At 31.4% G+C, this 21,372-nt stretch overlaps 1 protein-coding gene across 1 annotated transcript in view; it reads left to right on the plus strand.

The window, feature by feature from the left end:
* Positions 1–733: 733 nt before the first annotated feature.
* LOC149417230 (uncharacterized) overlaps positions 734–21,372 on the plus strand; it is a 30,441-nt gene continuing 9,802 nt past the window's right edge. The window contains exon 1 of the mRNA XM_089640558.1: positions 734–1,265. Coding sequence (XP_089496684.1) covers positions 734–1,265 — 532 coding nt within the window. The remainder of the gene's footprint in view (positions 1,266–21,372) is intronic.

The raw sequence follows: 21,372 nt of genomic DNA on the forward strand, positions 1-21,372 counted from the left end.
GACATTCATGAACATTAGACGGAAACATAAAATTAAAAAAATACTATCAAATTGAATATGTCAAAATGAAATGTTAAATGAACTTTAATGTTTATTGACAATCGACATGTACTTTTTGACTGATACTTCGATCTCGATGTCGCGGTTGCTGGTACTGTACTGACCATTTCGTTCACGTTGTCGCTTATTTAGGTGGAAAATAAAAAATTCTCGAACATTATAATTTTAAAACGATATTTTTTACACACATACACACCCAGGCAATAACTTAAAATAGAGATTTAAACTTGATAATAAACATATAAAATACTTAAAACTAAAACAATTAATAATTAAGCGTTCGAATCTTTCTTTTATTTTTCTGCCTCTAATTTAGTTTCATGTTTCGTTTAAATTTACTATCATCTTCTTCAATAACTTAATTATTTGTTCCGATTTTTACTTTACATTTTTCCGGGTCACCAAAAGAGATGAAATACAAAAACCAAATGGAAAATGTTTTTGTTAATATTTGAACATTTAAAAACCAAGTAGAAGATGTTTTTGTTAATATTTGAACATTTAAAAACCAAGTGGAAACTGTTTTTGTTAATATTGGAACATTTAAAAAATCACCGAAAGTTCCGCACACCTTTACCGCATTATCAAACGTGACGTATCGCTTCTGTATTAGTGTGATATATGGCTGGTTTCGCTCTGCAGATGTCAGTCACGGTAATATTCCTGAGCAGACATGTGTTCCGCCCCGGGAAAGCGGGCTTCCTCCTTCCGCATCGAGGACATCCTCAAAACCAAAGGAAGCCAGACCAAGAGGGATCGAAGTGCCACGAGAACAACGCCGGAAAGAAGAACTCACGTGGAACTATGTGAAAAGGCCAAGACAACTGGAAAAAGATGCGAAATCATCAACAGACAACACGAATACAAAGATGAACCGATTCTTAGAAAAACCTTGGCAACAAACAACAATACAACGTCTTTTAGTGAGTCCAAACTTGCCGAAGAACAATTATCAATGATGTCTCAAGGATTGTCTCATATGATGAGCAACGCCAGTAGTGAAGAAGTTAGGAAGTCTTTTGATGCTATGGAGCAAAGGAAACTAATTGGACATAGTGAAAGGATGTCCGCATTTAGTGGAGTGGACAGGTTCGGAGTGTTGGGGCGGTCTTTCGGAGGCTTCCAAGGTTACGGACCTCCTGGGAGGTTCTCTTATCCTCCGTCTTCCGCGTTTTTTGACTCCTACAATGCAGCATACAACAGTGGTAAGTTTTTTGACATTTTTTAACGAGTGCAAAATCTAAACAGTTTGAAAATAGTGCCTGAAACGGTCCTTCCCAAGCTGGTTAGTAGTTGAAATAATATTTGTCAATTTATGTTTTTTTTTTAAATGTACAATTCCATTCTCAAATTGTATTTAACATTTTGTTACCATACAAATTTATTATATTAGAAAATCATTAAAATAAAAAAGTTATATAAAAAATCAAACACTAAAAAACCATTTTTTTACCATGATACAATTATTTTAAAATTCTTTTAAAATTTAAATTTGACTCCGGATTGAATCTTCCTACTCAGAAACTGGAGTCGACAACTTTACCAACCTCGCCTAGTGGCGATCGAGTAGGACTGACCTTTTTTTCGAATATTAACTGCAGTAATGTCAGATTTCAGAGAAATGCGTACATGCCCGCGTGTATGTATATGATTGCCACTAAAAGTTTATACAATGCATTGTCATCTACAACTAGTCTATCCCAATTTCAGCTCGATCGGATATCGGGAAGTGGGTTAATTTCCGTTTCCAAGATTTGCATTAATTCATAACCGTATACAAAAATGAAATTGAAAAATTTATTTTAAAAATAAATCATGCTAGAACTATTAAATGCTCATCGATCTTGGCAAAGTAATTACTTTTATTTTTATCTTGTTTAAGTAAAGATTATGATAAACATACGATAGGTAAATAATGCAGAATGATTCGGACATTGAAACACAATTATAAGTGCCCAGTAAATATTTTCCCCGAAGGAGCAAACAAATCGTATATCAATTTAATCGCCTTATCGAGATCAACGTGCAATATCAAAAAATCATTTTGTCGCATGAAGAATTCACGTGTTGGCATTTTTAAACCGGTATCTTCACTTTGGTCTTACTATGTTAATATTATCAAATACAGTGAATGATAATTTTATTAATTTTTTTTTATTTTATCAAAGATACAAATCAAATTGATGATTTGTGTAGAAAAATTCAAATATTCCATTCAAAAATCTGTTAATGAAAAAATAAGAAAATTCACAGATTTAGGAAACGAAATAAAAAGAATTTGGCATTCTCAGACTATAAAAATATTACCATTCGTTATTTCGGCTACTGGCATTATACCTAGCTCTCTCATAAAAAATTTAGGCGTGATTTATCAAAAAATGTATATATAAAGATGCAAAAGTCGGTCATTTTGAATACATGTAGAATAACGAAAGATTTTTTAAATATTTATGTTGAGGGATCAGTAGGATTTATAGGCCCTGTTAGAAGTTCTACCGAGCCGAACCCTCTGATATGAAAATATCTGGAGTCGGTGAATTTTTTTCCCATTTGATCTCTGGTGAGTTGACGTGTTGTTGTTCTTGTATTATTTTGTATTTATTTAACTTATATAATGCACTTGCATAATGTTGATTGACTAGATGATCATTTGTGGAAAAGTGAGTGGAAGGGTTTAGTTTTTCCTATGGGGAAGATTTAACCCGGACAACAAAATCGGAAGCATAAAAAAAAAAATCAATAAATTGACCGATGAGAAAAAAAAAATTGAAATCTAAAGAGTGTTCTGAATAAAAGGGAATAAGTTGATAAGTTTACTATTGAATTTATTATTTGGGATTTGTTGTGAGGCTAAATTAAGTGGGAGGGGAGGAGATGAGGAAGAGGAAATAATAATAATAAAAATGAAAGATAAGATAAGGTAAGACAAAAGATCAAGGATTTGATTACTTGTTGTGATCGTTTGCTTTTTTTTTTATTTTTCTATGTCTTGTTCTGTTTCATTTACATTAATTAGTATTATCTTCTTCTTCAATAAAATAATAATAAAATTTTGATGATTTGTATATCAGAAAAGGGCGCTCTACAAATATATAATATATGTATATAATGCTCTATATTATTATCGCGAGTTCAAATCCCGGCGTGGGCAAAAAAAAATTATTTGAATGATTTGTGTTATTTCATAATATATAGTATACTTGTGGCACGTTCCAAAGTGGAAGATACTCTCAGTATCGCCTTGGTGTAAGACCACCATTCAGAATTGAAATGTAGATAGAAATGGCTTTGGCCGTGTTTGGTGACCAGATCAAAATAACCAGGTACTTTCCTACCGTCCTCTTTCCCATATTCTTCCCCTCCCGCTAAATCCAGCCTAAACAAACCCCAATTGGGGATGCCATGGTCTCACTGGCTCCAGACGGTTGGGAGCCGTTGGGACTCTTGGGAATTAAGAAAACTAACTATAGACTAGACAACTTATGGTTAACAGATTGCATCCACCGGTTTATAACTACAAATCTATATCATTTGTCCAATGATCGTGATGCTGTGTTGATTGTACATATATTATTATTTATTTATATTTTGCACAGGCAATATAAAGATAAAAGAGTGTCCGGGGGCATAGTGCGCTAACTTCGGGGATGATTCTACATGAAAGTACAAGTAAAAAAGATAAATAACTTTTTAGAAATGGTAAGGTAAAAAAAGTAAAATTGATGTACAGAAAAATAAATATTCTTCTATGGACAAATAAACAGCGGAATTTCAAAAAAGTTGTTCAACTTTTTTTTTCTACTGTGATGTAGAACCACCTCCCGAAGTTGGCGAATATTTTTAGTTAATACTTAGTTTAGTAATTGGTTTACAAATTACATGTATGTGAAATAGTATAAAAGAACCGGGACACAAACTACAGGAAAGCAGTACCTGTCCAAGAAAAGCTAGCAGTTACATTACGTTTTTTGGCTACTGGTGATTCGTACACAAGTCTCGGTTATTTGTTTAAAATCTCAAAATCAACCATTTCACTGTTTGCTATTGAAGTTTGTAAGTTTGCGTGGAGGGGGAACAGTTCTCCACTAGTTTCCTACAAGTTGCTGGCGCAAAGCGCACAACTCTTCCACTTTTTGTTGTCAACATTCTTTGATCTTTACCGACACTCCGCGGGAAACCAAAATTTAGCGGAAGATTTGTCTCTCCACAAGTGGAAGACAGAAAAAGTTGCTGTATTTTGTAGAAAAAGCAACAAATTGCCGCAACTTGTGGAAAACTTAGTGGAAGACTTTGGTGTAAACGCTTCTTTAGACAGTGATTTTAACCGCTCGGTCGATAAAATACGATATTCCCAAGATTCCAAATATCACCCACTGGCCATTATTAATAAGATTTTTCTGAATTCAAAAGAAAACACTTTCGGTCAATAGTGTCGAATTTATTCGAGTAATCTCTTCTAGCGCGTATAGTAAATCAAACTTCTAATGGCAGGCATTTCAGTTCATTTTTAAGCTCTCATTTGTCAATTTGATTTCTGGTAACCTGACAATCTAATCTGATTTGTAACAATCGTGAGTGTAATAAAATACTGTACTATACTAATCGTACAAAACTATAATAGTGATATTGGTCAGCTATGAAATATAGGATTCCCCGTCCTCGAGGAGAAATATAATTCACAATTTGTTAGCTCTTAGTTAATTCAATAATTTGACCGCAGAGAAATAAACCTTGTCAAGTAAAAAGGATTTACCATTACTTAAACTGCAGGTATACATTTTCAGAGGTTAGTTTCTAATACCCTGCGGTTACGATGCATTGAGATCGCTATCCCTGCAGCACCACAAACATTTAGTAATTTAATACTTTATGTATTACCGCACAAAAGTCCCAATTGTCCAGAATCAGTGAAATATGGCATCCCCGTTTTGGAAAACTGAAGCATGTCTAATCTATCTATCTAATCTGATTAATATTAAAAAAAAGAATGTCTGTATGTCAGATTTCAAAGAACTATGTGTACAGCTCGGGCGACGCCGAGGACTTATATATTGAATGTATAAACAAAAGTTTTGTCCCCATAACGAATGTAAATAAATTAAATGCAAATGTTTGTTTATTTGTTCGTGGTATGTTAAATAAGCACGTAGTTATCTAAGTTATAACAAACATCTAATCCTTATACATAAACCCCCTTACTAAATAACTTGTTTTAAATTTTACACAACTAAGAAACAATAATTTATGTAAGTTAAACTGTTGTTTACCAGATGTGCACAATTTAAAACATGTTTATTAGTAAAGCCCATATAGTATTCAACTTTGTTAGAAATAAATTAAAATTTCCACCCAATAAATGAGGTTATTACAAAGTTTTATTTTATTTATCATTATATTAACTCTTTAAATAGGGCAAGATTATTTTTTGAATAATTACTAAATTTGGGTCTAAAATAACCGAAATTTATTTTTTAAATGGCCCATATTTCATAAATCAATCACATATTTTAGAGTAAGTCAATCATATATTTTAGAATAAATCAGTCACATATTTTAGAATAAATATATCACATATTTTAGGATAAATCAATCACACATTTAAAAATAAATCCATTACATATTTTCGTAATTTAAGTTTAAAATTATTTATATTTTCTTCTAATTTTAGTTTTTCTGGTAAATCGCCAAATTTCTTCATTTGTCAATATAGAACAAAATGTACATGTAATTTTTTTTACTACATAAGGCTTATTGGTGATTATGAAATTGCATATTTATAGTTTTTCTATTGCAGCTGGTGGATGCATAAATTTTTTTTATAATGTATTGTCTGTAGTTAGTAGTAGAATTGAGCCTTGGAAAAATATATTTTTACAATTAGGCTGTATAAATCATCCAAATATTATTATTAAAGTTACACATGGGTATATTATATTGGTTTTGCTTAACCTAACCTAATACATACAAATTAACATTTATATCCATTTAAAATTTAATTTAGAGAAGAACGGGTAGGTATTTTGGGCAGGTGTTTTTCTCTAATCATTGATGAAGAAGATAAATAAATATAAATGAAACTAGACACAGAAAATGAAAACTGGAAATGGAACCCAGGATATATCTTGCCCTCATTGGAAATATTTATTAAAATTGTGTTTGGCTTTTGGAAAACATTTATGGTATTTCCAAGTTATTTTATTTTTTATCATTGTTTTATAAATAAAGTTTAATATGAAATGTCAACTACTTGAGGACAAACAAAACTGACCGAATTATTTGGTTGGTGACATATTTATCTCTTAAAATAACGCCTGCGGTTTTCTCAAAGGGGGAAATGTCAACTTCCCTAAGGAAAGATTTTTTAGAGTAAAATATTTTTTGTTTGCGTGGGAAGAAAGAAACCAAAATGATTGCAATAAGTATTATATAACTATTCAAACTGGAAAAACCCAGCGCTAAGAAATGTTTATTTTGACACAAAAATGAATATTACCTTTAATCAACTAAAAGCTTAACAGAAGCTCTTAGATTATTTACAAATATCATAATATTAATTGACCAACAAGCAAATGTAAAAATATGATATTTATATTACATAATAAAATTACTGAGAAGGCATTTTTCATATTAATGTTTTTTTATACACAAAAATGTTCTAATCAATTCACGGAGAAAACTTACTGACATAAAATATTAATAATTTATTAAGAATCTCTTCAAATTATTCGTACCCGGTTAAAAACGGGAATGCAGGCCCTTAACGAATAAATTGGTTTCCTGTTAAACTTTTAAAAGTAAAAAAGTTATGTATTAACGCGATGTCGGAATACGTGTTCATAAAAATCGTTTTATTATACAAATGCAGGTGTGTGATGTACTAAAAGTTTAACAGAAAACGGCCTGCAATCCCGTTTTAACAAAATCACCAATAAATTGAAGAGATAAGCAAATAATTATCAATACTCATTTTTCTTCCTTTAATAAGTAATTCTGATTGCTACATTTATGACTACTTAATTGTGACATACTTAAAGGTAAATTTCTTAAAAAAAAACAATTATTTAAAGTCCCTTGTTCCTTGTCTTATCATTAAATCAAAGTATACTTAATAGTTTTATCAAACTCTATAAAGCCTTTAATTAACTATTATTCATTGTGTTAGTTTTATCTTGATAACCATCCAAAAATAACAGTTAATTGTTAAAAAAATCTAGATGTATTAGAAGTAGGTACTTCCTTGTATCTTCGTTTCAAATCGGTTTTAATGTAATAAGTAGGTACTCCGTCCCTTGGCCTTGATACGTTTTCTATCTATAGTTAATTTATTAACAAAAACATTGGGTTACGTCACTATATTAAAGCTTCAAAAATTAATTACTTTAGAAGTATTGAAACATATTTTTGTATTTATACCTATAGTCAAGAGGCTAAAAGACACCTACCTTCTAGTATAATTTTTAAATACCTTCTAGTATAATTTTTACAGTAATCTGTTAAAACTGAATATCTATCTAGAGAATATGTATGTATTACCTCCCAACTCATACACTCCTTGCTTCATTCACATTCATACATCATCGAATGCCTACATAATTTCTGTTACACCGAATCTTGAAAACTGGAGTGGGCAAGGAATTTATTTTTGAAGTGAAACTTCTTTACGCGCGTTATGCATTTTCGAGGACCGAAGTAAAACCGACTCATGACCGTCACGAAAAACCGTGATCATTTCGCTATAGGAGCCTAGCGAATATTATATACCTATTTTAGGTCACTCTCCAAACTTAAAATACCGAGCCGGTAGAGTCGCGCGGTATTTTAATTAATTATTTTTATTTTGAATCATTAAAATTACTAATCAAGGCCGATAACGCAACTAATTACCCTCGCAGACGTGCGTGACAAGTTTTTTTAGTAAAAAACATGGCCGTAAGTGAGTTTTTCAAAATTTAGAAATGTTTTTTCAAATTCAGACTCCATACGGGTATGAGACTGTTAAAACACGATAGATCTTTTCCAAAACGGACAAATATACGGAAATATTTTGAAAAAAAAAAAAAAGCAGGTTATTATTAAATATGATTTAAGATTTTCACGGCCAAAAGTATTTTTGTTATTTGTTTTTGAGGTGTTATGCCGTGTTGCGCTCCTCCTCCTTCTTGAGCCGACGTTTCGGACAGCATTGCAGTGTCCATCATCAGGGCAGATGTATGAAACGTTGGCTAAAGAAGGAGTTAGCGCAACACGGCATAACACCCCAAAAACAAATAACAAAAAAGGTTATTATTAGATAACTAATGAAAAAATAATAATTTTTTTTTGCAGGTTGGTACACCTGTTATCTTTTAATTTGTGAATAATTAATTCAAATGTAACATTTGAAGGAAAACCACAGGAATATGGTCGGTTAAAAGTAAACAATTCAATAATCTACCGATATGGGTTACGAAATAAATACCTACAAAAATGGCGGTCTCATTTGGTAAAAATCACAATACCTACCTTTCATACAAAAAACGTCTTAATAGTGTTACGTAAATAGGTAGGTATATATTTAATGTAGATACATACACGTGAAGCTTTATGAAGAGATACCTAATCGTGTTAATCTACGACTTGCGGTTGCGATTAATCGTAATTAAGCGTGCAAGCATACTTAAAGTTCAGGGAAAAGCAACATATAGACGGTAAATAGGTGTAAATATAAACTTTTGCCATTTTTAAACTTATTTCAACGAACTATCTCATGAACCTACCTATTAGTTAAACTTTGGTTCTTGAGATGAATTACTTGGAGGTTAGGACTTAAAAGAAGCAAGTAGGTACTCACAATAATGAAATATAAACGTTTCTTCTTTAGAAAAGACTTTGATATAATTTGCACGTTTAAATTTATCAATAATATTATTGACTTCCGTTCTTTGAATAACTCATCCAGTTCATTATCTCTTCCCGTAGATTCGAGAAATATTGAATGACTGCTCCTCAATAAGCACTCACGGCCGTTGTTCCCAACATTTCGAATGATCAATCTCAGGGTCCGATCAGCCAAGTGATTTATTCAGTAACGTTCGATTCGCCTGTTTCCAAACATCTTTACTGTTGATTACCTTAAGTGGCCATGCCCACTTTCATAGACAATAAAATGACATCAAAGTTACAACTTTCAATGCTAAATTAACATTGACGAATTCATTATTGTGTTTATTATTAATGCATATATTTTTTAAGTACGCTGTACGTAAACCGATATTTAATATTTAAGCGTATGAAATATGTTAAAAATAAAGCATTAGCTTGACTTTAATGCCACCGTGCCTTGGCCTCGCAAATATGTTTCACTCTGTTGACACTTTTTATAAGTAGTCATTTACTGAGGCAAGCTTAATCCAGTAGTTTGGCTTCCTTAAATTGGTTGATCACTCAGTTGTCAGCATAGTTATGGGTTTTTAGCAGTGTTGAGCAAAAATTTCGGCTCAGCAGTTGATCAGTAGGATTGGGAAGAACGGCCGTCATGAACGCGAATATTTATATGAAATCACTAGTTTCGTTATGAAATGAAGAATAAAAAATATGGGCTAGATAAATTGAGGCATTTTCTATCGTTTCGCTAGAGAAGAATTAAAATAAAATCGGTATTTACTTAAATAAAAAATATGAGCGTAAACTACTACGTAATGTTTTTTTCATTAGTAATGTATGAACACATTTAAGAAAAGACTACTTTTTGGTGGCCAAGATTACCTGTTATAATTTCCTTTCATTTGATTTTTTTTCTTGCGGTAAAATTATTCACAAAATAAATAAAAACCACCTTTTCGCTAAAATCGACCGTTTCCAGACTCTATTTGACAAGCGATTTTTATGCCTATTACCTATATTCGTGGTGAGATAAGTCACACTAAGAATAAATACATATTTGGCTTGCGTATTCCTCTTAATTATGGGTACAACTCTCCTTTATCCAAATTGTCGAGACTTGTCAACTCAAGTCAAATCTATTATTGATTTTTTTGGTGTAAGTCTAAATGGTTTTTGCCAGTCGTTACGCAAAAAAATATATTCTTTTATACAACTCAATTATTGGAATTAATCTAAACCTTATTAATATATGAATTTATTATATATTTTTACGCCTATTAAGGTTTTACACATTTATACCAATATTTACAAAATCATATTCGGAAATAAAGCAGGAAACGACTGTTTAAAACACTTGCACAAAAATAAATATAAAGTAAAAATATCATTGAATTTGATCCATACATTATGTAGGTACAAAACATAAAAAATCTAAAATATTTTTTTTTCTTTCAGCCGACAAAATACTGTTAATTTGTTAATCAATTTAAATAGCTTTATCAAAATATTTCGCTACTTGATGAAAAAACTTCAATAAGGTAGGCTTATATATTGAAATTGATGTACTAAAATATCAACATCATCGGAGTATTTGTTTTCTAGCTGTTGAATTCGTCGCATAGGAGTGTAATATTGGGACGTCGATGTAGAATTGCTATTATAAAATGGTAGGTACTGTCTTGTAACTGAACTATTTTTTACGACTAGCGCCATCTATCGCTTAAATACTCAACTTATTACCATACATCACAGAGTATGAACATTATTTATTGTACACTGCTGCAGTACTTTTTGTTATTTCAATTCATGCATAATTTGCTCTCTTTTTTCCATTCGTGTGATGTTATTTTATTTGAATATTGTACAAGAGTCCCAACTGCTCCCAACTGTCTGGAGCCAGTTAGATTTGAACCCGCGACCTCCGAATTTCTAGTCGATAGCCTTACCCCTCGACCACGAAGGCCGTCACCTTATTATATTTTTCTTTATTAGTGGACATTTTTTCCAAATAACAAATATATTATTGCAAACTAAAATATTAAGCTGTTTTGTACCCCTGCCTATATAATTTAGCAGGAGAGGTGATAATCTCCTCGATGCATCACCATAATCCTGGGAATCCTTATCACGATGGTTTGGAGTTAACTTGTACTTCCTGGCGAATCACTTCCCTTCCTGCGGTGTGCGGCTTGCGCTTTACTCTTCTCTATAACTTCAACAAGTACTGCGTAACACTTAACCATTAGGTACAGTCTGTCAAGAAATTGCTGCCAAAAATTGAGAGAATTGCGGTGGTTTAAACGGTTTTTTTAAATGGCAACACCGAGATGTTTTAATACTAAATATTTTATTTTTAACAGCTCAGGCCTCTTGCATAGTGACCATTATATATCTTAAATACACTGTGAGATGGTCGCAGAATCCAAATGTATTTCCGCTTTTGCAATAAAATCCAAATATTTGCAATATTTCTGAAAACTACAAAACTTTTTAGAAAGGTAATGAAATAAGCCTTAAAATTTTATTGTCAGAGCTAAATATGTAATTTTAGAAATATTAAAATTATAAATGCAAACATAAAAGAAGTTTTTTAAAATGGCTGACCTCAAGTCTAAACACTGTAAATAAAAAAAAATATTACTAAAATCAACAAAAAAACCCATTCTTCAGTAAATAAATGTATTATAAACATTATGGCCTCTTCCTTTTTTGTCGTTTAGTACAAAAATAATTTATAAAAAAATCACATAACTTCTTATTTTCTTCTCAAATTGCGGAAGGAACATTTGGTTTCGAAGAGGTGTACAGTTTAATTCTCATGTTTTTAACTTTTGGATTTGAATATAAAGCGTAGTGTTTTCTCTTTCTTACCCCGTTTAGATCATATTTCTCACCATGACAAAATGGGAGAAACAACGATTTCTATGAGACCATAAAAGCTGTTCCCAAAAGCGAATAAAAATAGGTGTTTGTTCGCAAAACCGAACAAATTAGGTTGAGGGGTTAAAAAATACTACGTTGGACTACGTGAACGTTTTTTTAAAGTAAATATTAGACGGTATACTTCATAATATTCGAGCGTGATTATTGCACGGTACGTAAAGTTAAAAAAATATATATGTAACATAAAAGAAGCAATGTTTTAAACGTTAAATCAAAATAAATAAATAATAGACGTTAAAAAAATTGTAATGCAATTTTTCTTGTGCATTCATCAAATTTTTAGTTTCAATTTATTACATATTTGAAAAATAAATATTGTTAATTCAAGGAATTTCTTCATTTTATTGGTAATTCGGATGCAGGAATTTACTAAAAGTTTTTTCAGGAAACGGCTTGCAATCCCGCTTTTAACCAGATGACGAGTAATTTGAAGAGATTATAAATAATTAGCAATACTCATTTAAAAAATCTCAACAAAATATAGGAAAATGCAACGAATTTCTGATCAAATTGCATTTTTTCAATGAATTTGGTAAGAAACTTCTAGGCTCATTTCTTTATTTGGCCACAACAATTAGCAGAAAATGGCAATAAAGTGGCCCATTTTCAAAAATCATTCAATGGTCATATTCAATCATTGATTCTGTCAAATTTATAAGCAAAACAAAAGAAAAATCTTCTTTTTCGTCTTCTGTTCGTCGTTCAGCTATTTGCTTAACAATTCCCAGAATAGATTGATGATTATTAATTTATAAATCCTTTTCCGAGGATTAAAGGATTTAAATTAAAACGTAATCCTACCTACCTCTTTTAGATAACCTTCAAATTGAGTCCCAATCAAAACAATCTGCTTCATTAATCCGTGGATTTCTTGCATCAGATTTTATTAAATTTATGGAAACAATTGTTTTCATTATTGAAATAGGAGATTTTTAGGTTGAAATAAAGGAAGATTTTATTCATTAAAATTTATCGTCACCATCATCAGCATTACGGAGCCGAGGGTCCGTAATGCTGATGTTTACAAAGTATCACATCATCTCCAGCATCTCCACTGATGTTTACAAAGTATCCAAGATTGTCCGCGTATTTTCCCGTAGAGTATAATCAAATTAATATAAAGCCTATTATTATAATCAATCAATTGGCTTACTTCGATAACATTCCTAAAATCTTTTTTGTCTGGCATTGACAAACACCACAAAATGGTTTAAATTGGTATGTTATTTGATGATACAAGTCTTTACATTGTGTGTGTTACATACGCGAGCCGAACTGGGTATCGATTCTCCAATCCAGGCCGCTCGCAATCGTAGTACATACATTGGTCGACATCCTTATTCTTGAGTCTCGTCGACGATACATAATTATATACGCGAAACGTCAAAAGTCATTCCACTCGAACAAGGAGTGGGTCGAACCACAACCTCAACTTATGGGAAAAGAACGAAGCGACCGCAAATGGCGCAAAACGCCGCTTGCAATTGCTTCGTTCTTTTCTCGTAATTCGTAGCTCGGTTCGCGTTTCGTTTTGCAAATTTATACGTATCATTACTTAGGAATTATAAAAAATAATTGATTTAACCCTTAGGATGGCGGGGGTAAATGCCAATCGCCTGCCGTACACCGGCTGACACAATTATCATAATAACATACTTGTTTTTTGCAAAATTATGTATTCGTAAATTGTCTTAGCAGATTAGATAAAAATATATATTTTCCCCAGGATAGTTTCTGATAGTCGGAGAAATGTTTTTTTTAAATAAGAAAATAATCTTGATATTTATTACATTTACCAGCTAAACAAGCGTTCTTTATAGTAAAAATAAGTCATACGAGGCTTTCCAAACTAAAACTAACTAAGCATTACGCTGTTTCTCGCGGGGGTAGGCAGAGAGGACGGACCATCAAAAAACTCGGTCTTGGTACACACTCCTTGCCTCATTCACATTCATATCATCTCATACATACTCTTATGTTATTCTGACTCTTCACATGGCCCGACTCAATTATCTGATTCACTTGATAGTGCCATGTCTTGATCGTGCCCGACTTCTGCTATCATTCACATTGGCGTCATATATTCTCATTACACTCCTTTCTTCGCTCATTCGTTGTACATGCCCAAACCATCTAAGCGTCCCTTTCTTAATCTTACTCAGTACGCTTACATTTTGCATTCTTTTCGGATCTCCACATCTGTCACACGATCATACATGGTTTTACAGGTCAACAGCTTCGGAAATATAAATACAAAGGATGGTGTTAATCCACAACACCAAGATTATTTTTTAAATCAATGTATTGATGACCTATGTACCCAATTAAGAGATTAAAATCCGATTAATCATAAAATACGAGTGATATATTTGTTCATTTTAGAATCGAGCTAAATCCTTTGAAATCTCGGTGTTCCCAGAAAATTTGTCGTATCAACGAATTAATTGCTTGTTTTTTTTTTCAAATTGGACGATTTAGTCATAGATGGTGATTATCAGAAAAGATATGCCTTATATAAGGTTTCCTTTTATCAAATCAGTTTATATCACTGAATTATTTTTCTTTTTTTATATATTTTTAAGCTCTCGAATGATAACAGAAGATTAGAACTTTACTTAATTTATAGCTCATGCTTCCAACCCGGATTAATGACAGGTATTAAAAGATATTTATAAACATTACTTCTAAATAATGCGCAATATATATTTCGTAATTCAATTAATTAATCTAAGATTTGTATTGAGCTTTGCTTAGCAATATCTACCGTTTTATAACAAGTTTTGTACCAAAAAAGTTATTTTTGAAGTTAATATCTACACATTTGTTTTACTGAAACGTTTATTATATGAAATTCCCTCGACAGAAAAAAATCGCAAAGTAAGCACCGAAAATTATTTTCACACGTTTTTTTCTGTTATTTATTATGTTATAGGCATGAAAAAAATCGCAATGTATCTTCAAAGCATTTGCCGAGAGATTTTTGCTCTATTTCAAATGAGTGGTGTTTTATTGATTTTTTTTCGCAATTTTCGCTTAAGGCGATGCCATACGTAGTAATGCAAAATCATGTGTTTTGGTTTGAAATGGTCGCCTAGAAATGTTTCAGATGCTTTAATTAAATACTGCGAGTAAAATACATCTTGGCCTTTGAAATAATCGAGTATTTTTTAGATAAGTCTTTTTATAAGCACAGAAAAAAATAATGTATAAAGACTATGAAAACTGCTTTAAAGTTCAAAATCTCCTACTTACGAACCCATTTTCGGTTATGATTTTATTGTATAATGTGGAAAATTAAGTTATTTATAAAATGATCGAACAAAAATTAAATATTTATGCCCGAACATCCACAAAATGAAATAAAAGTCACTTTTGGCCATGTTTTTTTCTTGCATAAATCAAAACAGGCGGATGGTGTTAAGCAGGAATTTAAACCTTATCGCCATCTACGTAAGGGTTTTTATTGATAGTGGCTCAATTTAAAATATTACACGACGTAGTGCATCGCCTTAATTACTATCGTTCTTTAATATTAGCGCGCTCCCTCTAACATTCGTATTTACATTTCTCCCTTTCAAACCCTCTTTGAACTTCGAAAGGAGATTTTTTTTATAATTCATCAATAGTATTTTTTCTCCGAGCAAAATCATAATACTTTTATGAATATAATGGTAGGTACCTACTGCAGATTGGTTATTAATTATGATTTGTGTGATTCAAATCCTATAGTTAACTAAAAATAGATTTCTCTCAGAGAGTAATGATTATTATTGGCCAGCTTCGTTATAATTAACCGTGGGAATAATATTATTGTACGAATTTGATAAAACTTTGATAATAATACAGGAAGCAATTAATTCGAAGAAACGTGGATATTGTTATATTGTAGTTATTTAATGTTAATGGTTTGGTTTGAGTAAGATAAAAAATATAATATGTTGAAATAACTTAACATAAAGTTGATTTATTTTTGTGTTTAATTTTGCATGGTCGGTAGGATTAATCCAATTTTCCAACAAACGGTTTGATATGTCATTATCTACATCGTAGCACAATATTTTAGAAATGTATTCAATTGGTACTCATTTTTTTCATTATTAGGCAACACATAGTTCGTCACATTCAAATTTATTCAAGTATATAAGTTCGACAGTTCAAACAAGTTCGTTTTTAACAAACAAGGGAAAACAACATAACTTGATTTTTTTAGATTCTCAATTATTTATATAAAATAAGCTATTAAATGAATTACAATGTAATTAATTTAATTTATTTAGTATTTTATTAACGCACCTTTTAGGGGCTTTTACATATGAACAGTAAAAATTGTACATTAACACAGTACATATTTATTACACATCACTAAACTGAACCATTAACATTCTTTTGTTTAATCAAAAATGTCCATTGACTCAGTATAATTATTTCCCTCTATAAGTATTCTGGGCAATGGGGAATACATGTAGAAGTTACTAGAATTTCTGTACTGAATTAAATCCCGACTTTTAGTATTATGTAGTGGAATGCGAAAGCTTATCAATACAAACAATTCTGGACTATCAAAAGCATAATTGAGAAATATATATAGAAATACTATGGACCGGTTGTTTTACAGAATTTGAACATTGCATCAAATTTCGAAGTTGATTTTAAAGTTCTGTGAAAGTTCTATTCAAGTTCCGCTATTATTTCAGTTTTGGTAAACAACTGGCCAATAATTATATAATAACAGAACTTGAATAGAACCTCCACAGAACTTTAAAATCAACGTTGAAATTTGATGAATTTATCATATTCTATGAAACAACCCGTCCCAATTAAGTGAAAATTCTTCATCAGACAATAAAAAAATATTCAATTCATTTTAAATTTAGAAAACTCAATTAAAATTTCAATATTTTTTTAAAAATATATTCCCTGAAAAGCGTTATATAACAACAAAAAGTTAAAACATAAAATTGTCTTATGTTTAAACTTATTAAATAATCACCTCCTTTCGGAAAGCACCACCAATTTCTGAACACCGTTTGGTTAAAGTCAAAATGTGCACTGGGATCATCGTGCTTTCTTTAAACTTCCAAGCATTTTACTATAAACCATCTTTGTGTTGTCATTTAAAATCTTTTGAACGTGCCTCAAATAAACCATATACTATTTTTAGTAGTACATTTTGAAATTACACAAATTAATCGAATAAAATTGGCCTGCGCACGTTGGGATTTAAACCCTCCTGCTTGCTAGTCGAGAGCCTTACCCATTGACCACGGTGGCCTTCAAAATTTCATTAATGTAATGCATGTAATTTTTTTTTTCTTTTCCGATTTTATGTCCAGGTTAAATCTTCCCCATAGGAAAAACTAAATCCTTCCACACTCTTTTCCACAAATGATCATCTAGTCAATCAACATTATGCAAGTGCATTATATAAGCAAAATAAATACAAAACAATACAAGAACAACACGTCAACTCACCAGAGATCAAATGGGAAAATAATTCACCGACTCCAGATATTTTCATATCAGAGGGTTCGGCTCGGTAGAACTCCTAACAGGGCCTATAAATTCTACTGATCCCTCAACATAAATATTTAAAAAATCTTTCGTTATCCTACATGTATTAAAATGACTGATTTTTGCATTTTTATATATAAATTTTTTGATAGATCTAATACGCCTGAATTTTGAATGAGAGAGCTAGGTATAATGCCAGTAGCCGAAATAACGAATGGTAATATTTTTAAAGTCTGAGAATGCCAAATTCTTTTTATCTCATTTCCTAAATCTGTGCATTTTCTAGATTTTTGAATATTACAGGAATTTGGAAAAGCAAAATCAATGATATAAGTTATTTTTTAAATTTTTCATGTAAAACTATATTAATTTTACAAAATTATTATAATATATAGTACTACTTGCTCCGGTTCTGTTAAGAATATATATTTTTATTATTAATCCAAATGTAATAATATTTATCATTAAAGTACGTACTTATGATATATATGTTTTTAAAAACAACAATGTTCTATACCATTATCCCTTGTTAATTTTCCAAATATTCATCAATCAGTATCGATCATTACGAATTATCATTGATACAGATAATCCGTGTAATTTATATTATCGATGCGAACGATATCGCGCATTAAACATGTGAATTAGCTAGATTTCCACGGACGAGGCAATATTTAATTCAATTTAATCCAAAAGAATTTTATCTTTGTTCATTTCTGAATCAATAATTGCAATTGAATTTATTTTTGATAATCAACGAGAAAAAATAATAAATCCTTTATAACTGTACCAGGTAAATTCACTCTCCTGGTTTTAACTTGTCTTTTTTTTCGTTTTAAAGAACTTAAAAATATGGAACAAACTATATGGATTATTAACTTATCTTAAACTTTACAAATACCTATGTATTTCAAATCTCCATGGCTTAAATGTTGGGGCACCAGAGGGTTTGAGGTTATTTATCTATTTATGGTATAAGTGAGTTTAAATGCACAGAATACATCGTGTTTATAAAAAAAGATTATAAAAAAATTATACAGTGTAAACAAAAGTACTAATATGATTAAAATTAACAAAAAAATACAATCAGACGATATGAAACAAAATGTTAACAAACTGTTGTGAAATGCTTTTATGAAAGTTATTTCAGTGCCATTGAAAATATCTTTTACTTGCAAATTGGTTACCTAAGCTGTGAATGCGTGTTAGAAGGGAGTTTATAAACAAATTGGTATTGACATTATTGCTGTAGTGAAACATATTTTTAGATCAATGAACATTAACAATAAGGGAATTAATGATTTAAAAATGAAAATTGACATCAGATAAAAATCTTGTGATCAATCTGTTGATATCACAATAAAACTAAGTGTTGACGCTTCAAGACTAATAATATCTTTATTTAAGAAATTTGCAACTACAGCTAAGATTACATATTAACAAATAGATAAAGTTGGGGTTTTTCATAACCTGCCTCACTAGGCTAGCCTGTGTTGAGGCAGTCATTTTAAAAGTTAATTTAAATACACTTGAGTATACCAACTCTTATATTATAATATAATCGCTCTTTTTTTTGGTTCAATAGTTTCGAATTTGGGGTAGGGCATAGGTAAAGGCCCTATTAATACCTTTTTTCCAAATCGTAATGTTCTTTTTGAAATGTGTTTGAGTATCACCTTTTTTATGCTCTCTGGAAGAGTATTGTTTATTATTTTGTTGCAATGTACTTAAATTTTCTTTGACCGAAAGAAGTATGCATTACAGGAATTAGGAGTAAATCTTTGTTATTGTTTCGAGTACAGCGAGTATTTAGACTGTTTGTGTCAGGTTTGTTTTATAATCGAAACCATATAATTCTATAACCAGACTATAATTGAAACCATTACATGTTGCACAGCTTTTACGGTACCTACGCTAATAATAATACAGTGTAAAATAAAGCAGGTATGAGATAAAATATAAAATGAGATAAAAAGAATTTGGCATTCTCAAACTATAAAAATATTACAATTCGTTATTTCGGCTACTGGCATTATACCTAGCTCTCTCATTCAAAATTTAAGCGTATTAGATCTATCAAAAGATGTATATATAAAGATGCAAAAGTTGGTCATTTTGAATACATGTAAGATAAGTAAGATAAGTTAGCGCCCTTTGTGGCAGCTGGACGCGTCATGCCACATCCAACCGCTTTGTGTTTTTTTTTAGTATTTTCAAGGGAAACGAGGCAACATCCCTTTGAAATTATTTTAAAAATCAGTCAATCAACATTTTAAATTAACTTACCAATTAGTAATCAGAACTTTATAGTAATGTGATTAGAGTGCAGTGTGTTAAAAATGAATAATCGAAAATTGTGCTAAAAAATATTCTAAATTCGATGAAGTTGAACTTGGGACGAGAATCGGTAACTGTAGGTACGCCAGATGTTTTCAATGGAATTCTTGGAAGCCCTAACAAGTGCCCAGGGTAATTTATTATGACAATGCACCACTAACATAATCACCAGGAACAAGTGTACAAGGAGATGGACTTGCCGAACGTCACAGCTGTGCGGCCAAGGTTTGTTATCTATGTGAGGATATTGTGTCAGCGCTCTATTAGCAGCAGACACATACCTGGACGGATGACGAACCTCGTGCTGGCACTGTTGGTGGGCACGATGCACTCTTTCGCTGCAGCAGCTGGTCCAGTTTCCTCACCACTTAGGATTCTTGCTGCAGAGTCTCCATCCTCTACCTTCGTCGAATGTCACAGCGGTGCTGCCAAGGTCTGGAATCCATGAGAGGACATTGTGTCAGCGCTCTATTAGCAGCAGACACATACCTGGACAGATGACGAACCTCGTGCTGGCACTGTTGGTGGACGCGGTGCACTTTCTTGCTACAGCAGCTGGTCCAGTTTCCTCACCACATAGGATTCTTGCAGCAGATTCTCCATCTTCGTGTCACCTGTTTCTGTACTTCATTTTATTTAACTTAATTTCAATTTCAATTTGTAATATTTAAATTTTTTTTGTAATATCTGCATTAACTGTAAAGCGCCCCTGAGGTGATATCTCACAAAAGCGGCGCTATATAAATCATCCAATAAATAAATAAATAAATAAACGAATGATTTTTTAAATATTTATGTTGAGGGATCAGCAGGATTTATAGGCCCTGTTAGAAGTTCTACCGAGCCGAACCCTCTGATATGAAAATATCTGGAGTCGGTGAATTATTTTCCCATTTGATCTCTGGTGAGTTGACGTGTTGTTCTTGTAATGTTTTGTATTTATTTTGCTTATATAATGCACTTGCATAATGTTGATTAACTAGATGATCATTTGTGGAAAAGTGTGTGGAAGGGTTTAGTTTTTCCTATGGGGGAGATTTAACCCGGACATAAAATCGGAAGATTAAAAAAAAGAGAACCTTGCGGAATTTATCTAATAAAATGTCACATTAAAGGTTATATAGGAATATTAAGTTTATAATTTATAGAAATGTGTTGAAAAATCTGTCTAAGAAAATTGTGTCATAGTTTGACATACTTATGTATACAGTTCTGCAGGTCACAAAAAGAGAAACGAATGATCATTTATACCTATATTTTATTGTAGTTGAAAAGTTCGAAGATCTGTAAAAATTTTGAAACAGTTCGAAATAAGGTGATTTTTTAATCTCAACAAATACTGAACGCATATAAAAAACTAAAATAAATGGCTTACGCAATATCCAACACAATACTTCACTATTAGGTACGACGAAGTTATTGAAATCCATAGATAATAATAATTGGTTGTGGTTGTGAATAAATATATGTAAACGATTAGCCACTCGAGTGAACAACTGATAAAAAAGTAAGTACTTATTTTTATTATCAGTCTATTTGGGATTAGTTTATCCGTGTTCCTACAATCTGTGTGACCATCAGGAAAACAGTCAAATTTGTATAAATTTAGGCACGGCAATTTTAAAATAACATTATTAAAAAACAAATAGTTAGATAGAT

The sequence above is a fragment of the Hesperophylax consimilis genome, chromosome 15 (assembly GCF_061612785.1).
Source record: "Hesperophylax consimilis isolate HC1 chromosome 15, BYU_Hcon_1.0, whole genome shotgun sequence".
NCBI lineage: Eukaryota > Metazoa > Arthropoda > Insecta > Trichoptera > Limnephilidae > Hesperophylax > Hesperophylax consimilis.